At 41.9% G+C, this 17,226-nt stretch overlaps 1 protein-coding gene across 10 annotated transcripts in view; it reads right to left on the bottom strand.

Moving 5' to 3' along the window:
* The window catches only part of PRKDC (protein kinase, DNA-activated, catalytic subunit), a 164,890-nt gene that overhangs the window by 16,853 nt on the left and 130,811 nt on the right, over nucleotides 1-17,226 (bottom strand). For 7 of the 10 annotated variants that reach the window (XR_014790119.1, XM_084849588.1, XM_084849590.1 and 4 more), the window contains exons 68-74: nucleotides 16,673-16,784; nucleotides 13,431-13,620; nucleotides 12,320-12,494; nucleotides 11,446-11,636; nucleotides 8,797-8,977; nucleotides 7,947-8,107; nucleotides 6,030-6,241 (exon numbers count right to left, since the gene is read on the bottom strand). Coding sequence is in view for 6 of the 10 variants with exons in the window: in XM_084849588.1 (XP_084705714.1) it covers nucleotides 6,030-6,241; nucleotides 7,947-8,107; nucleotides 8,797-8,977; nucleotides 11,446-11,636; nucleotides 12,320-12,494; nucleotides 13,431-13,620; nucleotides 16,673-16,784 (1,222 nt within the window). In the remaining 4 variants the exon portion in view is untranslated. Of the gene's footprint in view, nucleotides 1-6,018; nucleotides 6,242-7,946; nucleotides 8,108-8,796; nucleotides 8,978-11,445; nucleotides 11,637-12,319; nucleotides 12,495-13,430; nucleotides 13,621-16,672; nucleotides 16,785-17,226 lie in introns of all 10 variants that reach the window. The other 3 variants (XR_014790120.1, XR_014790121.1, XR_014790122.1) reach the window with 3 other exon arrangements.

The raw sequence follows: 17,226 nt of genomic DNA, 5'->3' as shown, positions 1-17,226 counted from the left end.
GGATAATGTCATAGAATAGTAGAACAGTAGGGTTGGAAGGGGCCTACAAGGCCATCGAGTCCAAATCCCTGCTCAATGCAGGAATCCAAGTCAGAGCATCCCTGACAGATGGCTGTCCTGACTCGTCTTGAATGCCTCCAGTGTGGGAGAGCCCACCACCTCCCTAGGTAATTGGTTCCATTCTCCTATTGCTCTAACAGCCAGGAAGTTTTTCCTGATGGTCAGCCGGAATCTGGCTTCCTGTCACTTGAGCCCATTATTCCGTGTCCTGCACTCTGGGATGATCGAGAAGAGATCCTGGCCTTCCTCTCTGTGACAACCTTTCAAGTACTTGAAGAGCACTATCATATCTCCCGCTCAGTCTTCTCTTATCAAGGCTAAACATGCCCAGTTCTTTCACTCTCTCTTCATAGGGCTTTGTTTCCAGTCCCCTGATCATCTCTGTTGCCCTCCTCTGAACCCTCTCCAGTTTGTCTGCATCCTTCCTAAAGTGTGGTGTCCAGAACTGGACACAGTACTCCAGATGAGGCCTAACCAGTGCTGAGTAGAGGGGAACTAGTACTTCCCGGGATTTGGAAGCTATGCTACTATGAATGTAGCCCAAAATAGCATTTGCCTTTTTTGCAGCCATATCACATTGTTGGCTCATATTCAACTTGTGATCGACAACAATTCCAAGATCCTTCTCGCTTGTAGTGTTGTTGAGCCACGTATCCCCCATCTTTAACTGCACATTTGGATTCTTTTTCCTAGGTGCAGAACATGGCATTTATCCCTATTAAATGTCATTCTGTTGTTTTCTGCCCAGCGCTCCAGTCTATCCAGATCACTTTGAATTTTGTTTCTGTCTTCCAAAGTATTAGCTATCCCATCCAATTTTGTGTCATCTGCAATTTGATCAACATTCCCTGCACCTCCTCCTCCAAGTCATTCATAAAAATGTTGAAGAGCACTGGGCCCAGGACTGAGCCCTGCGGTACCCCACTCGTTACCTCCCCCCAGTTTGAAAAGGTCCCATTGATAAGCATTCTTTGAGTCCGATTCTGTAGCCAACTGTGGATCCACTGGATCGCTGTTTCATCTAGCCCACTTTGAGCTAGTTTGGTCATCAGGATATCACGCGGCACATTGTCGAAAGCTTTGCTGAAGTCGAGGTATATGATGTCTACAGCATTCCCATGGTCCACAAGGGAGGTTAATTGATCAAAAAATGAGATCAGATTCGTCTGGCAGGACTTGTTTTTGAAAAATCCATGTTGGCTTCAAGCAATCACTGCATTGTTTTCAAGGTGCTTACAGATGGATTGCTTTATAATCTGCTCCAGAATTTTCCCAAGGATTGATGTCAGACTGACTGGTCTGTAGTTCCCAGGTTCCTCCTTTTTACCCTTTTTTGAAGATAGGGACAACACATTCGCCCTCCTCCAGTCATCTGGCACTTCACCTGTCCTCCATGATTTCTCAGAGAGAATAGACAGCGGTTCTGAGAGTTCTTCTGCCAGTTCCTTTATTACTCTAGGATGCAATTCATCTGGCCCTGGAGATTTGAACTCATTCAAAGTAATTAGGTGTTCCTTGACCATATGCCTATCGATCTCAAGCTGCAATCCTGCCCCTTCAGCCTGTACTTCGCCTTTGCCAGGGGGGTCATAGACCCTCTTTTAGGAGAAGACTGAGCCAAAGTAGGAATTGAGCACCTCTGCCTTTTCTTTGTCATCTGTTATCGTTTTGCCATCCTTATTTAATAGCTGAACCACCATTTCTTTCCTCTGCCTTTTACTATGCACGTAGCTGAAGAAAGCCTTTTTGTTGCTTTGAGCATCCCTCGCTAACCTCAGCTCGTTCTCAGCTTTAGCCTTCCTGATGCCATCCCTGCAATTCTGTGCTAACAGCTTGTACTATTGCTTTGTTGCTTGGCCTTCTTTCCACTTCCTGTATGTATCCTTTTTTGTGTTCAGGTCATCCCTAAGCTTTTTATGAAGCCACATTGGCTTCTTCTGTTGTCTTCCACCTTTTCTTCTTGTTGGAATTGTTTGTAATTGTGCCTTGAGAATTTCCTTTTTTTTAAAGTTCCCACCCATCTTGGACTCCTTTTCTCGTTAGCGTCGCTTGCCATGAACCCTTACTGATCATTGTTCTGAGCTTATTAAAATCAGCTTTCCTAAAATCCAGGGTACGCATTTGACTACACTCGGCTTTTGCTTCCCTTAGAACCAAGAACTCAAGTATAACATGGTTGCTTTCCCCCAGAGTTCCTGTAACTGCTACTTTATCCACTAAGTCATCTCTGTTGGTTAGGATCAAGTCAAGGATAGCCGATCCTCTAGTTCCTTCTTCTACTTTCTGTAGGAGGAAGTTATCCACCACACAAGTCAGGAATTTCCTGGAGGAGCCATGTTTTGCAGAATTTGTCTCCCAACAAATATCGGGGAAATTGAAGTCCCCCATTACTACTACATCATGCTTCCTTGAAACATTGGCTATTTGCTTTTCAAAAGTTTCATCCTCGTCTTCTCCTTGGTTGGGTGGCCGGTAGTAGACTCCGACCACCAGGTTCCTTTTATTCTCTGCGCCATTTATTTTGATCCAGATGCTCTCGATGGGGCTACCAAGCTCATCCTCCTATATTTCTGGGCAGAGATATGTATTTTTCACATACAATGCAACCCCACCTCTCTTTCTGTTCCTCCTGTTCTTTTTGAACAAGTTATATCCTTCGATTGCTGTATTCCAGTCATAACAGCCATCCCACCAAGTCTCAGTTATACCTATCAAGTCATAATTTCCCTCCTGTATGAAGAGTTCAAGTTCGTTCTGTTTGTTTCCCATACTCTGGGTATTAGTATATAGACATCGAAGACCATGTGCTTCATAGTCTGGCTTTCTTCCTACATGTGTCTGAAGACTATTATTGGGCGCTATCAGAGCTGTTCTCTCTGTTGCAGTGCATGCCCCTACGTCCATTGTTACCCCCAACATTACATCTCCCTTCCCCATAGGATTCAGTTTAAAGCCCTCCTGATGAAGTTCTTCATACTGTGGCCAAATACATTCTTCCCATCCTTTGTGAGGTGCAACCCGTCCCTTGCCAACAGCCCATCTTCCAGGAAGTATAGGCCGTGGTCCCAGAATCCAAATCTCTCTCGTCGGCACCACCTTCGTAGCCAGTCATTCACCCAAAGTATTTTTCGTTCCCTTTCTAGCCCTCTTCTAACTACTGGAAGGATGGGTGAGAAAACTATCTGGGCCCCAAAGATAGTTCTTGAGTTTCCTTCCCAAAGCTTCGAAGTCTGACATGATTTCTTTGTAGCTCCGCTTGGCGGTATCATTTGTTCCCACATGGATGAGAAGAAAGGGATACCTGTCAGTGGGCTTTATGAGTGCAGGCAACCTTTCAGTCACGTCTCTAATTTGTCCTCCCGGGAGGCAACATACCTGGCGAGTCCACGGGTCTTTGTGACATGTAAGCCGCCTTGGGTTCCTTGCAAAAAGAGGCAGGATATAAATGCAATAAATAATAAATAAATACCAGTCACTGGGTAACAAGAACAGGAGAGGGCAATTTCCTCATGTCCTGCTTGCGGGCCCTTATAGACACCTGATTGGGGAATAGGATGCCAAATTAGGCCTTTGGTCTGATCCAGCAGGGCTCTTCTTATGGATCCACTGATTTTCAGCAAGCCAAACACCTTTATTTTATACTGCTTGGGCACGTGTAGTGGAGATTAGCAACTACAAATAGCAAGCAACTGAACATGAATAGCTTATCACACGGATCAGACTGTTGCATTTAAGTTTGCCATCACACTGTTTGTTGTATGCTCTACAATAAACCAATAGAGAACAGGTTCACAGTTCCCCTTCAGCGCATCTTTATCCAGCAATCCTTTGTAGTGACTGTCTCTGTAAGCCACCTAAAATAGCAGGAGAGACTAGACAAATATTTTAAAGGAATTATATATAGAGAGAGGATATATATATCCTCTTTCAGATACTCACATTCTCCTGCATGGATTGAGCAGGTATTATAAACTTGCCCAGAGGGTACCATCAAACCAAGCATTCCTGTTCTCCATTCACCACTGTTTTCCAGCAATGAGAACATTAAGTGAAGCTGCTCAACAATACTACAAGCAAGAAGGATCTTGGAATTGTTGTAGATCACAAGCTGAATATGAGCCAACAATGTGATATGGCTGCAAAAAAGGCAAATGCTATTTTGGGCTGCATTCATAGAAGTATAGCTTCCATATCCTGTGAAGTACTAGTTCCCCTCTACTCAGCACTGGTTAGGCCTCATCTGGAGTTCTGTGCCCTGTTCTGGGCACCACACTTTAAGAAGGATGCAGACAAACTGCAGAGGGTTCAGAGGAGAGCAATGAAGATGATCAGGGGACTGGAAACAAAGCCCTATGAGGAGAGACTAAAAGAACTGGGCATGTTTAGCCTTGAGAAGAGAAGACCGAGGGGAGATATGATAGTGCTCTTGAAGTACTTGAAAGGTTGTCAGAGAGAGGAAGGTCAGGATCTCTTCTCGACCATCTCAGAGTGCAGGACACGGAATAATGGGCTCAAGTTACAAGAAGCCGGATTCCAGTGGAACATCAGGAAAAAATTCCTCACTGTTAGAACAATATGATAATGGAACCAATTACCTAGGGAGGTGGTGGGCTTTCCCACACTGGAGGCATTTAAGATGAAGCTGGACAGCCACCTGTCAGGGATGCTTTGACTTAGATTCCTGCACTGAGCAGGGGGTTGGACTTGATGGTCTTATAGGCCCCTTCAAACCCTACTATTCTATGATTCTATACTGACAAAAGGTACAAGTAACCCATATGGTTTCTTGCTGAGGAGAGCTGAGCTAGTGCCACAGGTACCTATTGGATGGTGCCTATGGCATCACTGCCAGATGTCAATAGCCTCTTCACTGTCTACCTGTGCATTTTTGAACCTCCCTACTCAAATCTACATGTTCAAAAATCTTCTCCTCTCAGGGATGGTGGGAGTTGTAGCCCAAAACATCTGGAGAGCACCAGGTTGGCAGTGCAATTCCATACATGTCTACTCAGGAGTAAGTCTCATGGGACGTATGCCCAAGTAAATGGGTATAACATTGCAATCTAAGCTACTTATACCTAGACTGCAATCCTATACACACTTGCCCGGAAAGAAATCTCATCGAATTCAGTTGAGCTTACCTCTGGGTAGACATGCATAGGAATGCACTGTTAAATTACCACTGCCATCAATGGGACTAAAATTACTCATAACTGACTTTTCACATTTTAATGGGGCCTAAGCACAACTAATTTAGTCTAGATCCAACCTACTGTGAATATACCAATGTAACTGGGTGCTAAACTCCTCTTTAATTGTCAAAGTTTAAACATAATGAAAAGATAGGAAAGGAAAACAGTTTTTACTTTTGTTTTTGCTGACAATGGGATGGATCCAGATATTTGCCTGTGGAAGAAAGTGGACAGAAACTGGCTTTCCTTCCCCCGCCTTTCTCTGCCAGCCCCCAGAGTCCCCCAAAAGTCAAGGGACTTTGCTGGGGGGGGGGAGGGGACTGTGGCACAGGAGACTGAAAGGGGGAAAACTGAGCAGAGCTACCTTCTGCCCCACTCACAGGTGTCTCTGCCTAATTTTTTTATGAACCCCCCTATCCCCCTCAACCCTGTGCACCATAACCCACCTCACTCAGCAGGGCCCCCTGACTCATGTAGAGCATTTTCAAGGGACTGTGGGAGCTGGCAGGGAGATGAAAGTGTATGAAGTCAGCTTCTACTAGCCTCTTTCTGCAGGCTGGCATCTGGATCCAACCTATAAGTTTCCAAAAAGAATGAGGAGCAGAAGAGCTAAGGGAAGTGCAAAGAATGGCAACACCTATACTTCTTACCATACAAATGCATGGCTTGGGAAACAAAAAAAATATATATGTAAAATTATTTACAAACAACACATTTGTTCTCATTAGAAAATATTACTACTTTTACTAACAATAAAATAATTTACTTCAATATCACCTTGCTACAAACTCCTTGTTCTTATTGCCCATGATAGTTTCCTGGAAAGAAAAGCTTTCACTGCTAATCATGAAGGGATACACTATTGCCTGTGGATAACTGTTGGCAATTTCTTCCACTGTATACTGCACTGCCAGAGCTTCCTCCTTATCAAGCATCGCCATCAGCTGGCTGATCCAGCCAATGAACTGCCAGCAAGGAACGGAGGAAATCTGTAAAACATATAATATCTGTGAATGTGAGCGAGAGCAAATCATGCCTATGTCTATTACAACTCAGCTGAACCAGTCAGAAGATAACAACTTTTTCTATTGTAATTTTCCATCTGGAAATGTGTATAGATTGTATCAATCAGCATAAAATGTTGACTCAGCCAAAGCACATCACAATAAGTTTCTAAGATCTATTAAAGCTGAGATAAACAAGACTTCTAATTACAACTGTTAACAGAAAAGAATCGTGGGGTCACTACATACAACAAGAGGTACAAAAGCAGGAGAGCATCCGAAGTAGACCCACAAATGGGGGGTGTTCAGACAGCACAGTACTACACACATTTTGCTCTTCAATGGTAGAATTCTATGCTATTTTAGTAATGGGTTGCCTTGTCTTATTTTGCAGCCCCTTGCAGAAGGCCTTAAATAACAATAGGCCAAAACGCGTTGGGCTTTCTAACAAAATCTCAGTTTCAGAATCTTGAGGCATTTCTCTTCCATTCGTGGGTCAGTACATACAACAGCATTTATTCAGCATTGAAACAAGCATTTTAAAACAGTAACAACTTGGAGTTTGGCTCTTCAAATATTGAAAACAGATGAAAAGGCAACATGTGCTTTCATTATTCAACTCCAAAAATCATGTGGCTCATCACAGGGGGGAAACAGGCAGTAAATAGACCTTCCAGGTAAACTACATAACCCTAAGAACAAAAAGAGCCTTGCTGGATCAGACCAATGGTCTGTGTTGTCCAGCAACTTCCCACAGTGGCCAACTAGAGTCCTCTGGGAAGCCCACAAGCAGGACATGAGGGCAATGGCCCTCTCCTGCTGATGCTGGTATTCAATGGCATACTGCCTCTGAAACTGGAGGATGACTATAGCCAGTATAATTAATAGCCATTTATTCTACACATTCTCCATGACTTTTGTTTAACTCCATCTAAGCTAAAGGCCAGTACCACATCTTGTGGCAGTGAATTCCACAAATTATTACACACTGAGTATATCACCTTCTTTTTGTTGGTCCTGAATTCCCTGCCAATCAGTTTAACTGGATGACCGCAACTTCTAGTATTTGAGAGGTGGGAGAAAAGCTCCTCCCTATCCACTGTAATTTCATAAACTTCTACCTGGTTCTCCACCTTTTTCTAAGCTAAAAGGTCCCAAACACTGTAACAGTTCTATATAGGGGAGTTGCTCCAACCCTTGATATTTTGGGTTGCCCTTTTCTACACCTTTTCCAGCTCTGCAATACATTTTTTGAAATGTTGCAACCTAAACTGAACACAGTGTTCCAAGTGTGGTTGCACCATATATTTGCACTGTTATTTACAGTTTTATTTATGACCCCTTTCCTCCCAACATGTAATCTGCCTTTGTCACAGCTGCTGCATACCCAGTCAAGGTTTTCATTGAGCTATCTACCATGAAACCAAGATCTCTCTTTTCTTGCCAGGCACTGTCAGCTAAGACCCCATCTGTATATATGTGGTTAGAATTTTTTATTCCAATATGCATCACATTATACTTACTTACATTGAACTGCATTTGCCATTTTATTGCCTGTTCACTCCGTTTGGAAAGATTCTTTTGGAGCTTTTTGCAATTCCTTTTTGTTTTAACCACCTTAGATAATTTGATGTCATTTCAAAACCCACCCTCTTTTTATTTGTTTGCCCACCAAGATGGGAATACTCACCTTTTGTTCCATGAGGCTCAAAGTCTCCCTGGGATACCTCTCCACAATTTGCAATAGCCTTGGAAATTTTAACCTAGCTTCTTCTGAATTCAGTTTTAAAGCTTTTATTACTTTATCCACTACAATGGCTGGGAACGCCTGCAAATCCACAGCATTTATATCTGGCAAGACACAAAAAGACCAACAGAAACAATGGTTTGTACTGCCAATATAAGTTACCTTTATCTATGGCAATAAAGTGCTTTATCAAACTTATATAAAATAAAACCTTTTTTGCCTTTGTTGGGCACTTTCTTAACTGTGACCATGTGGTTCCACTGCCTTGAGCATCTTGCCACATGTAGATATTATCACTCTCTCTCCCCACCTTATGTCTCCTAAGTAATGACGGATGGCTAGGCTGAAGTTTTAAAAACATAATACTGATGACTTTGGTACATCCAAAATTCATAGATGCAAGTATGCAAAGTCATTATTGTTTAAAACAATTTCTTTAAACATAGGCTACTGTTTTTGTAATAATCTTAACCTGACTAACATGTTATTTTTTGAGGATGTAAAACTATCATGAGTTGCTTTTGCTATGTCAGTTTCACATGGGGAAAATGTTTATACCATTAGCAAGAGCTCATATTTACTATGCCAGAACATGAACACTAAAGTTCAAAATGATGCTGTATACACTAGCTCTCAACATAAAACTTTCACAATACAAAACTGACATGTTAGAAACCAATTTATGGTGACTTAGATATATCACAGAAGAATGTATCAATTTGGTTTAAATCCTCTCTGATCTACCTTCTTCACAGTTGCACAACTGGAATGAACAAGTCATCTTTTAACTCACCTGCTGAGCTTTCTTCTTCTTTACGGAGATGACCATCACAGAAATTAGCTAATGTCATATATGCATTTATGACACCTTTTGTATCTATGTGGTCAGATGAGATGGACTGTACCTCTTCTTCAACTTTCCTTATAGCCCTGCTGAAGCACTGGAAAGCTTTCTTGTTCAAGCCTGCTATAACCTGAAATCACAATAAACCAAGAGCCATATGACCAAGCATTATAGATTTATAGAGCAAAATACAGAATAAAAACGAATTTCAAAAGAATGTTAAGGAAACACGGATTATATATGATTTTTACAAAAAAAAATTCCAGATACAAAGATGAACAAATAAAATATATTTAAGTTTAAACCTAGTTATTGATAGAGGACAGTACATTTAACACATTTTCCCTCTTAACTTTACAGAGAAAAATATAGGTGAAATCCCTTGGCTACCTGGAGGTTATCTTTACAGTTCTTCATAGTAACAAATCATAGTTAGGGCGCAATCCTATCGAGATAGATCTCTGAATTTGGAGGCTGATGCCTATCCAATGCAGGTCAGGCGGAGCACGGAAGGGATCCTCTCCTCCATGCTCTGCCTGCCCTGCATTCTTGGCTAACCGCATGATTTTTTGTGTCTAGACGGGGCTGCGGAGAGGGAACAGACCTGGAGTCCCTATAGGAAGTAACGTAAAGAGGCTTCCGTGATCTCCTCCCCACCCCGGGGAATGCATCCTTCTCATCCTCTCCGTGCTCTGTTTTACGAGCACAGAGGAGCAGCTTCTGTGGTTCTCCCCATGCAGGGTATAACGGGGAGGGGAGCATGGTTTCCTGGCTCCAAGCTTGGAGCACTGTCTACAAGCTCAGAGTGAGTAAACTGAAAAATCCTATGGTCCTCTAGACAGTGTCTAGTGGCCGCAGGATTGCTCTCCCCATCTCTTTCCCATAATCTGAGGAAATGCTTTGACAAATATCACTGTGTATGTCCCTGACTTGGGTATAAAATAAAATCATGCCCTATTTTATAAAAAAATCAGATATTGTGATTTTGCCTTTAGCTCATTTCAGTTGGTACATCAATTTTTTCTGCCTTGGCTATTTGCCACAGCTCCATGTACCAAGATTTCAGTGTCAGAACATCTGCAGTTTTCTAACATTTAGCTATTATCCTGTGGGCTGCCATCAACACGAACACAACTGATTCCTTAGATGTCACTTTTCCATTTTATTCTTCCTATATTGTTAATAGAGCCAGTGCTGATATAACATATACAGATTGATGTATACTGTTTTCAGTTTCTGAGAATATAGTGTTCCAAAACTGTAATACAACAGGACATGACCCCACATACAAATATATAAACCTTGCTGATTACAATTTCTCCAACATTTTGTATTGGCTATACTCACTATCCTTGTCAGATAAACTGGCGTAATACACCATCAGTCTAACCGTGCTAATGAATTCTTGCTAAGGATTGTTGATACAGTTTTCTTTGAGTCACTCATAATTTATCCCATACATTTTGCTCTACTGTCATCCCAATATCATATTCCCATATTATAGTCAGTCCATCTGACGTATCTGTGCCTATCTCAATAAGATGTAAATACATTTTAGAGATGAATCCTTTTGTATTAACCATATGTTCCTATAAAATACCTTCAAATTTAGTCATACTTCGTCTTACTAGAGCAGGGGAAGGCAACATGGATCCCGCAGGCACCAATATGCCCCCAAGACACCTTCCTTGGCACCCACTGAGACACCCTTTCTTGCCATTTTTATTTAAACAATATTTTTCATATTTCTTATGGGCTGAGATTGCTACAAAGCCAAGTGGGAGCATATAGCTGTTGGCATCTTAATTTCCCATGAATATTTCTGGGCAGGTCACTTGTTCTTTGTGACTAGCAATGCACACCCATAGCAGCTATTTTATGGCTGTGCCCATGGCAGTTTCTCAAATTTCCAGATGTGCCCAAAAGGTTGACTACCCCGTACTAGAGGATTCATAATAAGCTAATATATTTGATGAAGGAGAATCCAATTCATTTGGGTTCCCTAAAGGTTTTCTTTTAATTTTTCTACAGTGAGAGGTGTTTCATTTTCATAGAAATAGCTCATTCTATATGTGATTTCTTAAACAAACATTGTTACATACGATTTCTTAAACAAGGTTACAAAAGTGCTTTTGATGCAGACACTAAGGCATGGTGGCAGAAGTTGTGGGAAGGTGGGAAAAGAGGCAGGATTCATAGGTGGAAAGTAACAGGAGCAATAGAAGCCATTTATTCCCCAATCTTGGGGGAAGTGTACCCTCTTTCTGCAGCCATTATCTGCTGCTGGCCACCCCCTCACTGATTTTATGATGGCAGACCCTCCCTCTCTTTCCCCCGACCTTAAAATAAAGGCCTCTCTATAAAATGGGGGAAAAGACTGACACAATCTATCAAACAACAAAATCCTAACCACACTGATGTGAAAAGGAAAATTTATTTGTGAATTCCCGTTCTCCCTAGATCTAGGGAAGTAGTAAGTTCCACTGGAATCCCTGCAGCCTTTTACTTCCATATAACACATTTTGGATTAGGACAAAAATCCAGTTGCACTTCTGTTCACCTCATCAGCAGTTCACATTTAAGGGAGAAAAACTTTACCGTTTCAATATTATCAGGCTTTTCTCCTGAAAGCAATAAGACTTGTCTAGTTTTTTCTTCCTCAATTTGGTCAAGAGATCTTGGATCCTTGCAAAGGGCACTGGCCATGATGTGGAAAGAGGTACCCAGAAGAAGGTTTTGGTTGCGGAAAGTTAGTGCATTGATGCTCAAATTGCCAGACATGGTCCCATCTGTTGGATCAAATGTTGGAAAACTAATATTCTAATACAAATATACCCAGAAAGCATAACAAAAGAGCCTTGCTTAACACATCGTGAAGTACATAAAAGGGCAACCAAAATGATTAAGAGGCTGGAGCAACTGCCTTATATGGAAAGGTTACACTGTTTGGCTCTTTTTAGCTTTGAAAAGAGGTGAGTAAAGAGGGCCATGATAGAGGTGTATACAATTATGTATTGTGTGGAGAACGTGGATAGGGAAAAACATTTCTCCCTCTCATATACTACTAGAACCTGGGATCATCCCATAAAGCTGAACAGTGGGAGATTCAGGACAGATAAAAGGAAGTACTTCTTCACACAATGCATAGTTAAACTATGAAATTAGTGAGCACAAGATGTGCTGATGGCCACCAATTTAAGATACCTTTAGAAAGAGATTAAACAAATTCATGGAGGATAAGGCTATCAATGGCTACTAGTCATCATGGTGACACACTACCTACAGCATCAGAGGCAGTTGCTGGGAACATGAGCGGGCGGATGCTATTGTACTCATGTCCTGCTTGTGGCCTTCCCATTGGTATCTGGTTGGCCACTGTGGGAACAGAATGCTTGTCTAGATGTGCCTTTGGTCTGATCTGGCATAGCTCTTATTATTTTCATATTACATTATGCATTAGTGAAACACTTACCTAATAGGGAGATTGTTTTGAGTACTGTAAGTATTTGTTCAGGACTACTCTGGCTCTGGCTGCGACTGTGGCTAAATCGGCAATAGCTGTGGTTCCACCTCACCAGCCAATCTTCTCTAGTCTTAGAATCTCTGTGCAAGTCCTTCAGAAGTTTTAAGGCTACTGAGAAGCTGTTCTGTATTAAGAAATCAAAAGAGAAAAAACTCAATATAACTTTATGGAGAAAAGGCAGAACTCTTGAATACAAGACAAGAAAAGCAAATTAGTAATAATAAACTTTACAGAAATCTCAGTCTGCCAACAAAGATTTTTAAAAGCATGAATCAAAACATTGTTGAAAATTATTGATCTTGTATATTTTTTCCCATTGTAGGAAGGCACATTGACTAAAAGATTTGAGAAATGATTTTACAATATGCTTCTTCACAAGTCTTCAGAGTTTTCCATCTAGTCAAGCTTTGAAAAATAAATATGTTTCACTCAATGCAAGTAGTGCGTACCCCATATACCTGATACAGGCCATGATAGAACATCTGAACTTCTACTAAAGTTCAGAAAGTGTTTTAAGTCTAACTCTGCTTTTCAAAGATGTTAAACAAGTGCTAAATGTCACTGAAATCACCAGTTTAATAGGAGAACAAGGACAGGCAATGTTCATAGAAACATAGGGCCAGAAGAAACTTTTATTTAACCCAACTTTCTTGTATTAAATCAGCCAATCCCACCTACCCCTATATATTAACTTGCATCATTCTAATTTATACTGTGTCATAAGCAGAAGCAAGCAAATTGCCCAATGGCAGAGGTGTCTGTGTAATTCAAACAGTAGTTTTAAAGAATCCCATACAATCTGGAATGTGAATAAGAATGTCGCACAGCACAGGTAAAGTACATATTAATAACATCACTAAATCTTCCTCTGTCCTTTAAATGTGTCTATCTAGTGTTCTAAAGGACAGCCTTTAAAGGCAATTATGATCAGTTCTTTCAAACTACTTAAAACATGCTTTGAGGAAATTTCTAGCCCTACTATTATTCTGCCATGTATCCACAGTGTACTTTCTATGTTTTTTTGTGGTGGATTGTGGACTATTAAACATGACATAGACACCTGTTTCCTGGCACTCTCTATCATCTTCATTTTCATGGTAAATTTGCAGCTTCTAATCAATGAGTGTGTGTCTTCCTTCTCACTATCCACATCCATTTTGGAACTAGCATCTCCTCCTCCATCCACTTCCATACTGTCTTCTAGATGGATGTTAGGAAGTCTCTCCTTAATTTTGTCAAGAAAGAAACACCTACAAAGATAAGAACACAACATCGACAGAAATAAAGCTGGAGTTGCAGAAGTTGTTTGTCCTTATTTATTTTATTAATTAATTAAATTTCTTAATCGCCCATCTGGCCAGTCACCCGGCCACTCTGGGCGATGTACAAAGGTACAATTTAAAGCAGTAAAATTATACATTAAAACATTATTTAAAAATACCCTAACCCACCCCAAATGCCTGCCTGAATAACCAAGTTTTCAGATATTATTGTGTTACATTAGCTGTTAATCCAAGCTCTTCAGTGTGGATTTAATAATTTAGCCAGTCACACTTTCCTAACCACCCTTACTCAAACCTAAGTGTAACTAATGATTATATAAGTGCAACAAACAGCTATTGTCGAACTGCTAATAGCACTGAAGAACAGCAAGCAATTACAATCCTTATTAACTGCTCTGATAGTCATATCATAATTTTATATTTATACATAATATCAACATCAAAAACATACTGTTGCCACTCCCACATGCAACTTTTGCTCCTGAGATTTGCAACAGAACTATTTACAAGTGGAAGCTGCAACAAAACACTGTAGTGTTTCCCATCCATGACAAGGATGGGCAATGTATGGCCCTCCAGATGCTGTTGGATTGTAACTCCCATCATCCCTCACCCACTGGATATGCTGGCTACAGCTGACAGGAGTTGCGGTCCAGCAATATCTGGAAGGCCACAAGTTGCTCAGCTTTGCCCTGTGAGGAGTGCTTCTCTTCTGGACACCAGTCAGTCTAGGGCTACAGCCTTGTAGTCCTGTTCAGGCCTGGAAGATGGGAGAAGTGTTTCAGGAGGGAGAAGGGGAAAAAGGATACCTTTTTTCTTCTTCTCCCACAAGCCTATCCCTGTAGTGCTATAGTGCTTTAGGACTCAGGTTGGGCTGGGCTGCCACCCCAAAACCTGAGCATTTTGTTGATATATAGCCCAGGGGCAGGAAGTGGTTCTAGAGAGTGAGAAAGGTGCATTTTTCCTTTTCTCCCATCTGAACCATCCCTGTAAAGTACAAGGAGGGCAGTTTTTTAACCTCACGACACATTCCCATTTATTATAACCTGTTACGAGCCTTCAGCAGATCAATTCCATCTCCTCTCCATTTTTCTTTCCTTATTTTTGTTTTCAACTGACACACTAATAGCTTGTATCTCAACTGATATCAGTTACAGACTTAATTGGTAGACAGACAAGATCTGTTTATATGTGCCTTTCATCCACCTATAAACACATGGAGGTAGAAGTGAGATTGCACCTGCTGGCCCCACACACAACTTTGCCATGCTCATTGGCTCCATCCCTCAACCTCTGTGTGTTCGGCAGAAGTCTGAGCAGGGGGCATACTTATACGTGCATAGGCTCCACATTCAGACCTCCACTGAATGAGCAGAGGTCAGAGAGACAGAGCTGGTGGGTACAGCTCCATTCCATTTTCCATGCATTCACTAAGCTGTGCAGGGTACCTGTGAACACACCTAGAGTCAGTTCAACTTTTGGTTCCTTTAGATCCTTCTTCTTGCTATACTGGGCAGAAGCAAGAGCTGCCCACAGAAAACAATGGAGAAGTACAGCACTTCGGCATAGCTGATTGGTCAGCGGCACATTTTTATTATTTATTTATTTATTTATTATTAAATTTATTAATCGCCCATCTGGCTGGTCACCCAGCCACTCTGGGCGATGTACAACATACAATAAAACAGTTTAAAACAATAAAATTCTACCATAAAAACATTTTCTAAAATACCCTAACCCACCCCAAATGCCTGCCTGAACACCCACGTTTTTAATGCACGACGGAAGCTCATTAAAGAGGGGGCATGACGGAGTTCCCTAGGGAGGGAGTTCCACAGAGTGGGGGCCACCACAGAAAAGGCCCTCTCCCTCGTCCCCACCAGTCTAGCTGTCCTGGCTGATGGGACAGAGAGAAGGCCATCCGAGGCTGATCTTGTTGAGTGGCCTGTCTGGTGCTGCTGGAGGCGCTCCTTAAGATAGGCTGGGCCGGAACTATATAGGGTTTTAAAGGTCAAAACCAACACCTTGAATTTGGCCCGGAAAACAACTGGTAACCAGTGCAACTCCTTCAGCACTGGAGTGATGTGATCTCGCCGGCGGCTGCCTTTAATCAGGCGAGCTGCCGGTTCTGTACCAGCTGCAGTTTCCAAACCATCTTCAAGGGTAACCCCACGTACAGCGCATTACAGTAGTCTAAACGAGAGGAGACCAGGGCATGTACTACCGATGGGAGCAGATGGTCGGGAAGGAAGGGGCGCAGCCGCCGTATCAGATGGAGTTGATACAGCGCTGTCCGGCTCACAGCTGACACCTGAGCCTCCATGGACAGCTGGGAGTCCAAAATGACCCCCAGGCTGCGGACCTGGTCTTTCAAGGGTAGCCATACCCCATTCAACACCAGGTCAACATCCCCTAGCCTCCTCTTGTCTCCCACCAAAATTACCTCGGTCTTGTCAGGGTTCAGCTTCAGCTTATTCCTCCCCATCCAGCCACTCACCGTCTCCAGACATTTGGGCAGGGATTCTACGGCCAACCTTGGTGAAGATTTGAATGAGAGGTAGAGCTGGCTAGATGAGAGGTGGGAACATTTGGTTCCCACCACCACACACATGCTCACAAACAAGATGTACTATGAAGCAGGAGTTCCTGTCTTTGGTGCTTAACATAAATCTGGAAGTTCCATATCCAAATGGGGAGAGTTGTCCTATGGCATTTCTTCTCTCTATATGCTCAACTGCCATCAATGTTCTATAAGTCCTGGAAACTCATAGTAGGTTTGGCTTTGTTTTTAAATAAATGTAATTTACAAATTTAGATACTTCTATGTACCTAGGGAGTTCCCTGGGTAGGTAGAAATCACTATCGTATCACTCAATGGGCCCATTTTGCTCCCAGACTGATAGGCACTCAACCATTTGAGTTCGCTATTGAAGGCAGTGATTTAACTGGAACAGATAATATTCATGGATGTGCAACAGATACATGCAATCACAGATAAGCAAGTTCAGACTTTATTTACCGATTTGTAATGATATCATCCCAGATGTTCATAGGATCCATTTTGTTATCTGGATATCTGCTTGTCCAAACACTGAGAAGTCTCTTAAGGGAAGCCTGAGAAGCTATATTACCTAAGAACCCGGGGGTGGGGGGGGGGAGAGAGAGAGAGAGGGGATGACAGACAAAACATTCAAAAATTACATCCGCAGCCAGACAATGCAGGGCAAGAACCACATGATTAAATCCTAAAAAATCAGTATGATCAATAACTAATACTGAACGGTGCATGCGTAAATTTGTTTTATAAACTTCAGCTGCATTGCTCACTGGAAGCTGTTTCTGTCAGCTCTCTGAATATCAAAAACATTGCCTGATGCAGCATTAGAGAGCAGTGTGTAAAACAGAAACTTCAATGCATTCCAATCTTGCCTTGCACATCTCTGTATCAGAACTGGATTAAAAACAAACAAAAAACAAGCAGCAGCCACTACCATGAAAACGTGATTATCCAGGAATATTTTAGCTGTTATGCATATTTTGGGATGTATAAAGTAAGAGACACATTCATCTTTG

The sequence above is a fragment of the Heloderma suspectum genome, chromosome 4, assembly GCF_057233095.1.
Source record: "Heloderma suspectum isolate Gila_16-S chromosome 4, 16-S_ref, whole genome shotgun sequence".
NCBI classification, from domain to species: domain Eukaryota; kingdom Metazoa; phylum Chordata; class Lepidosauria; order Squamata; family Helodermatidae; genus Heloderma; species Heloderma suspectum.
The sequence above is the reverse complement of the archived record's forward strand: the minus strand, read 5'-3'. Positions and strand labels throughout refer to the sequence as shown.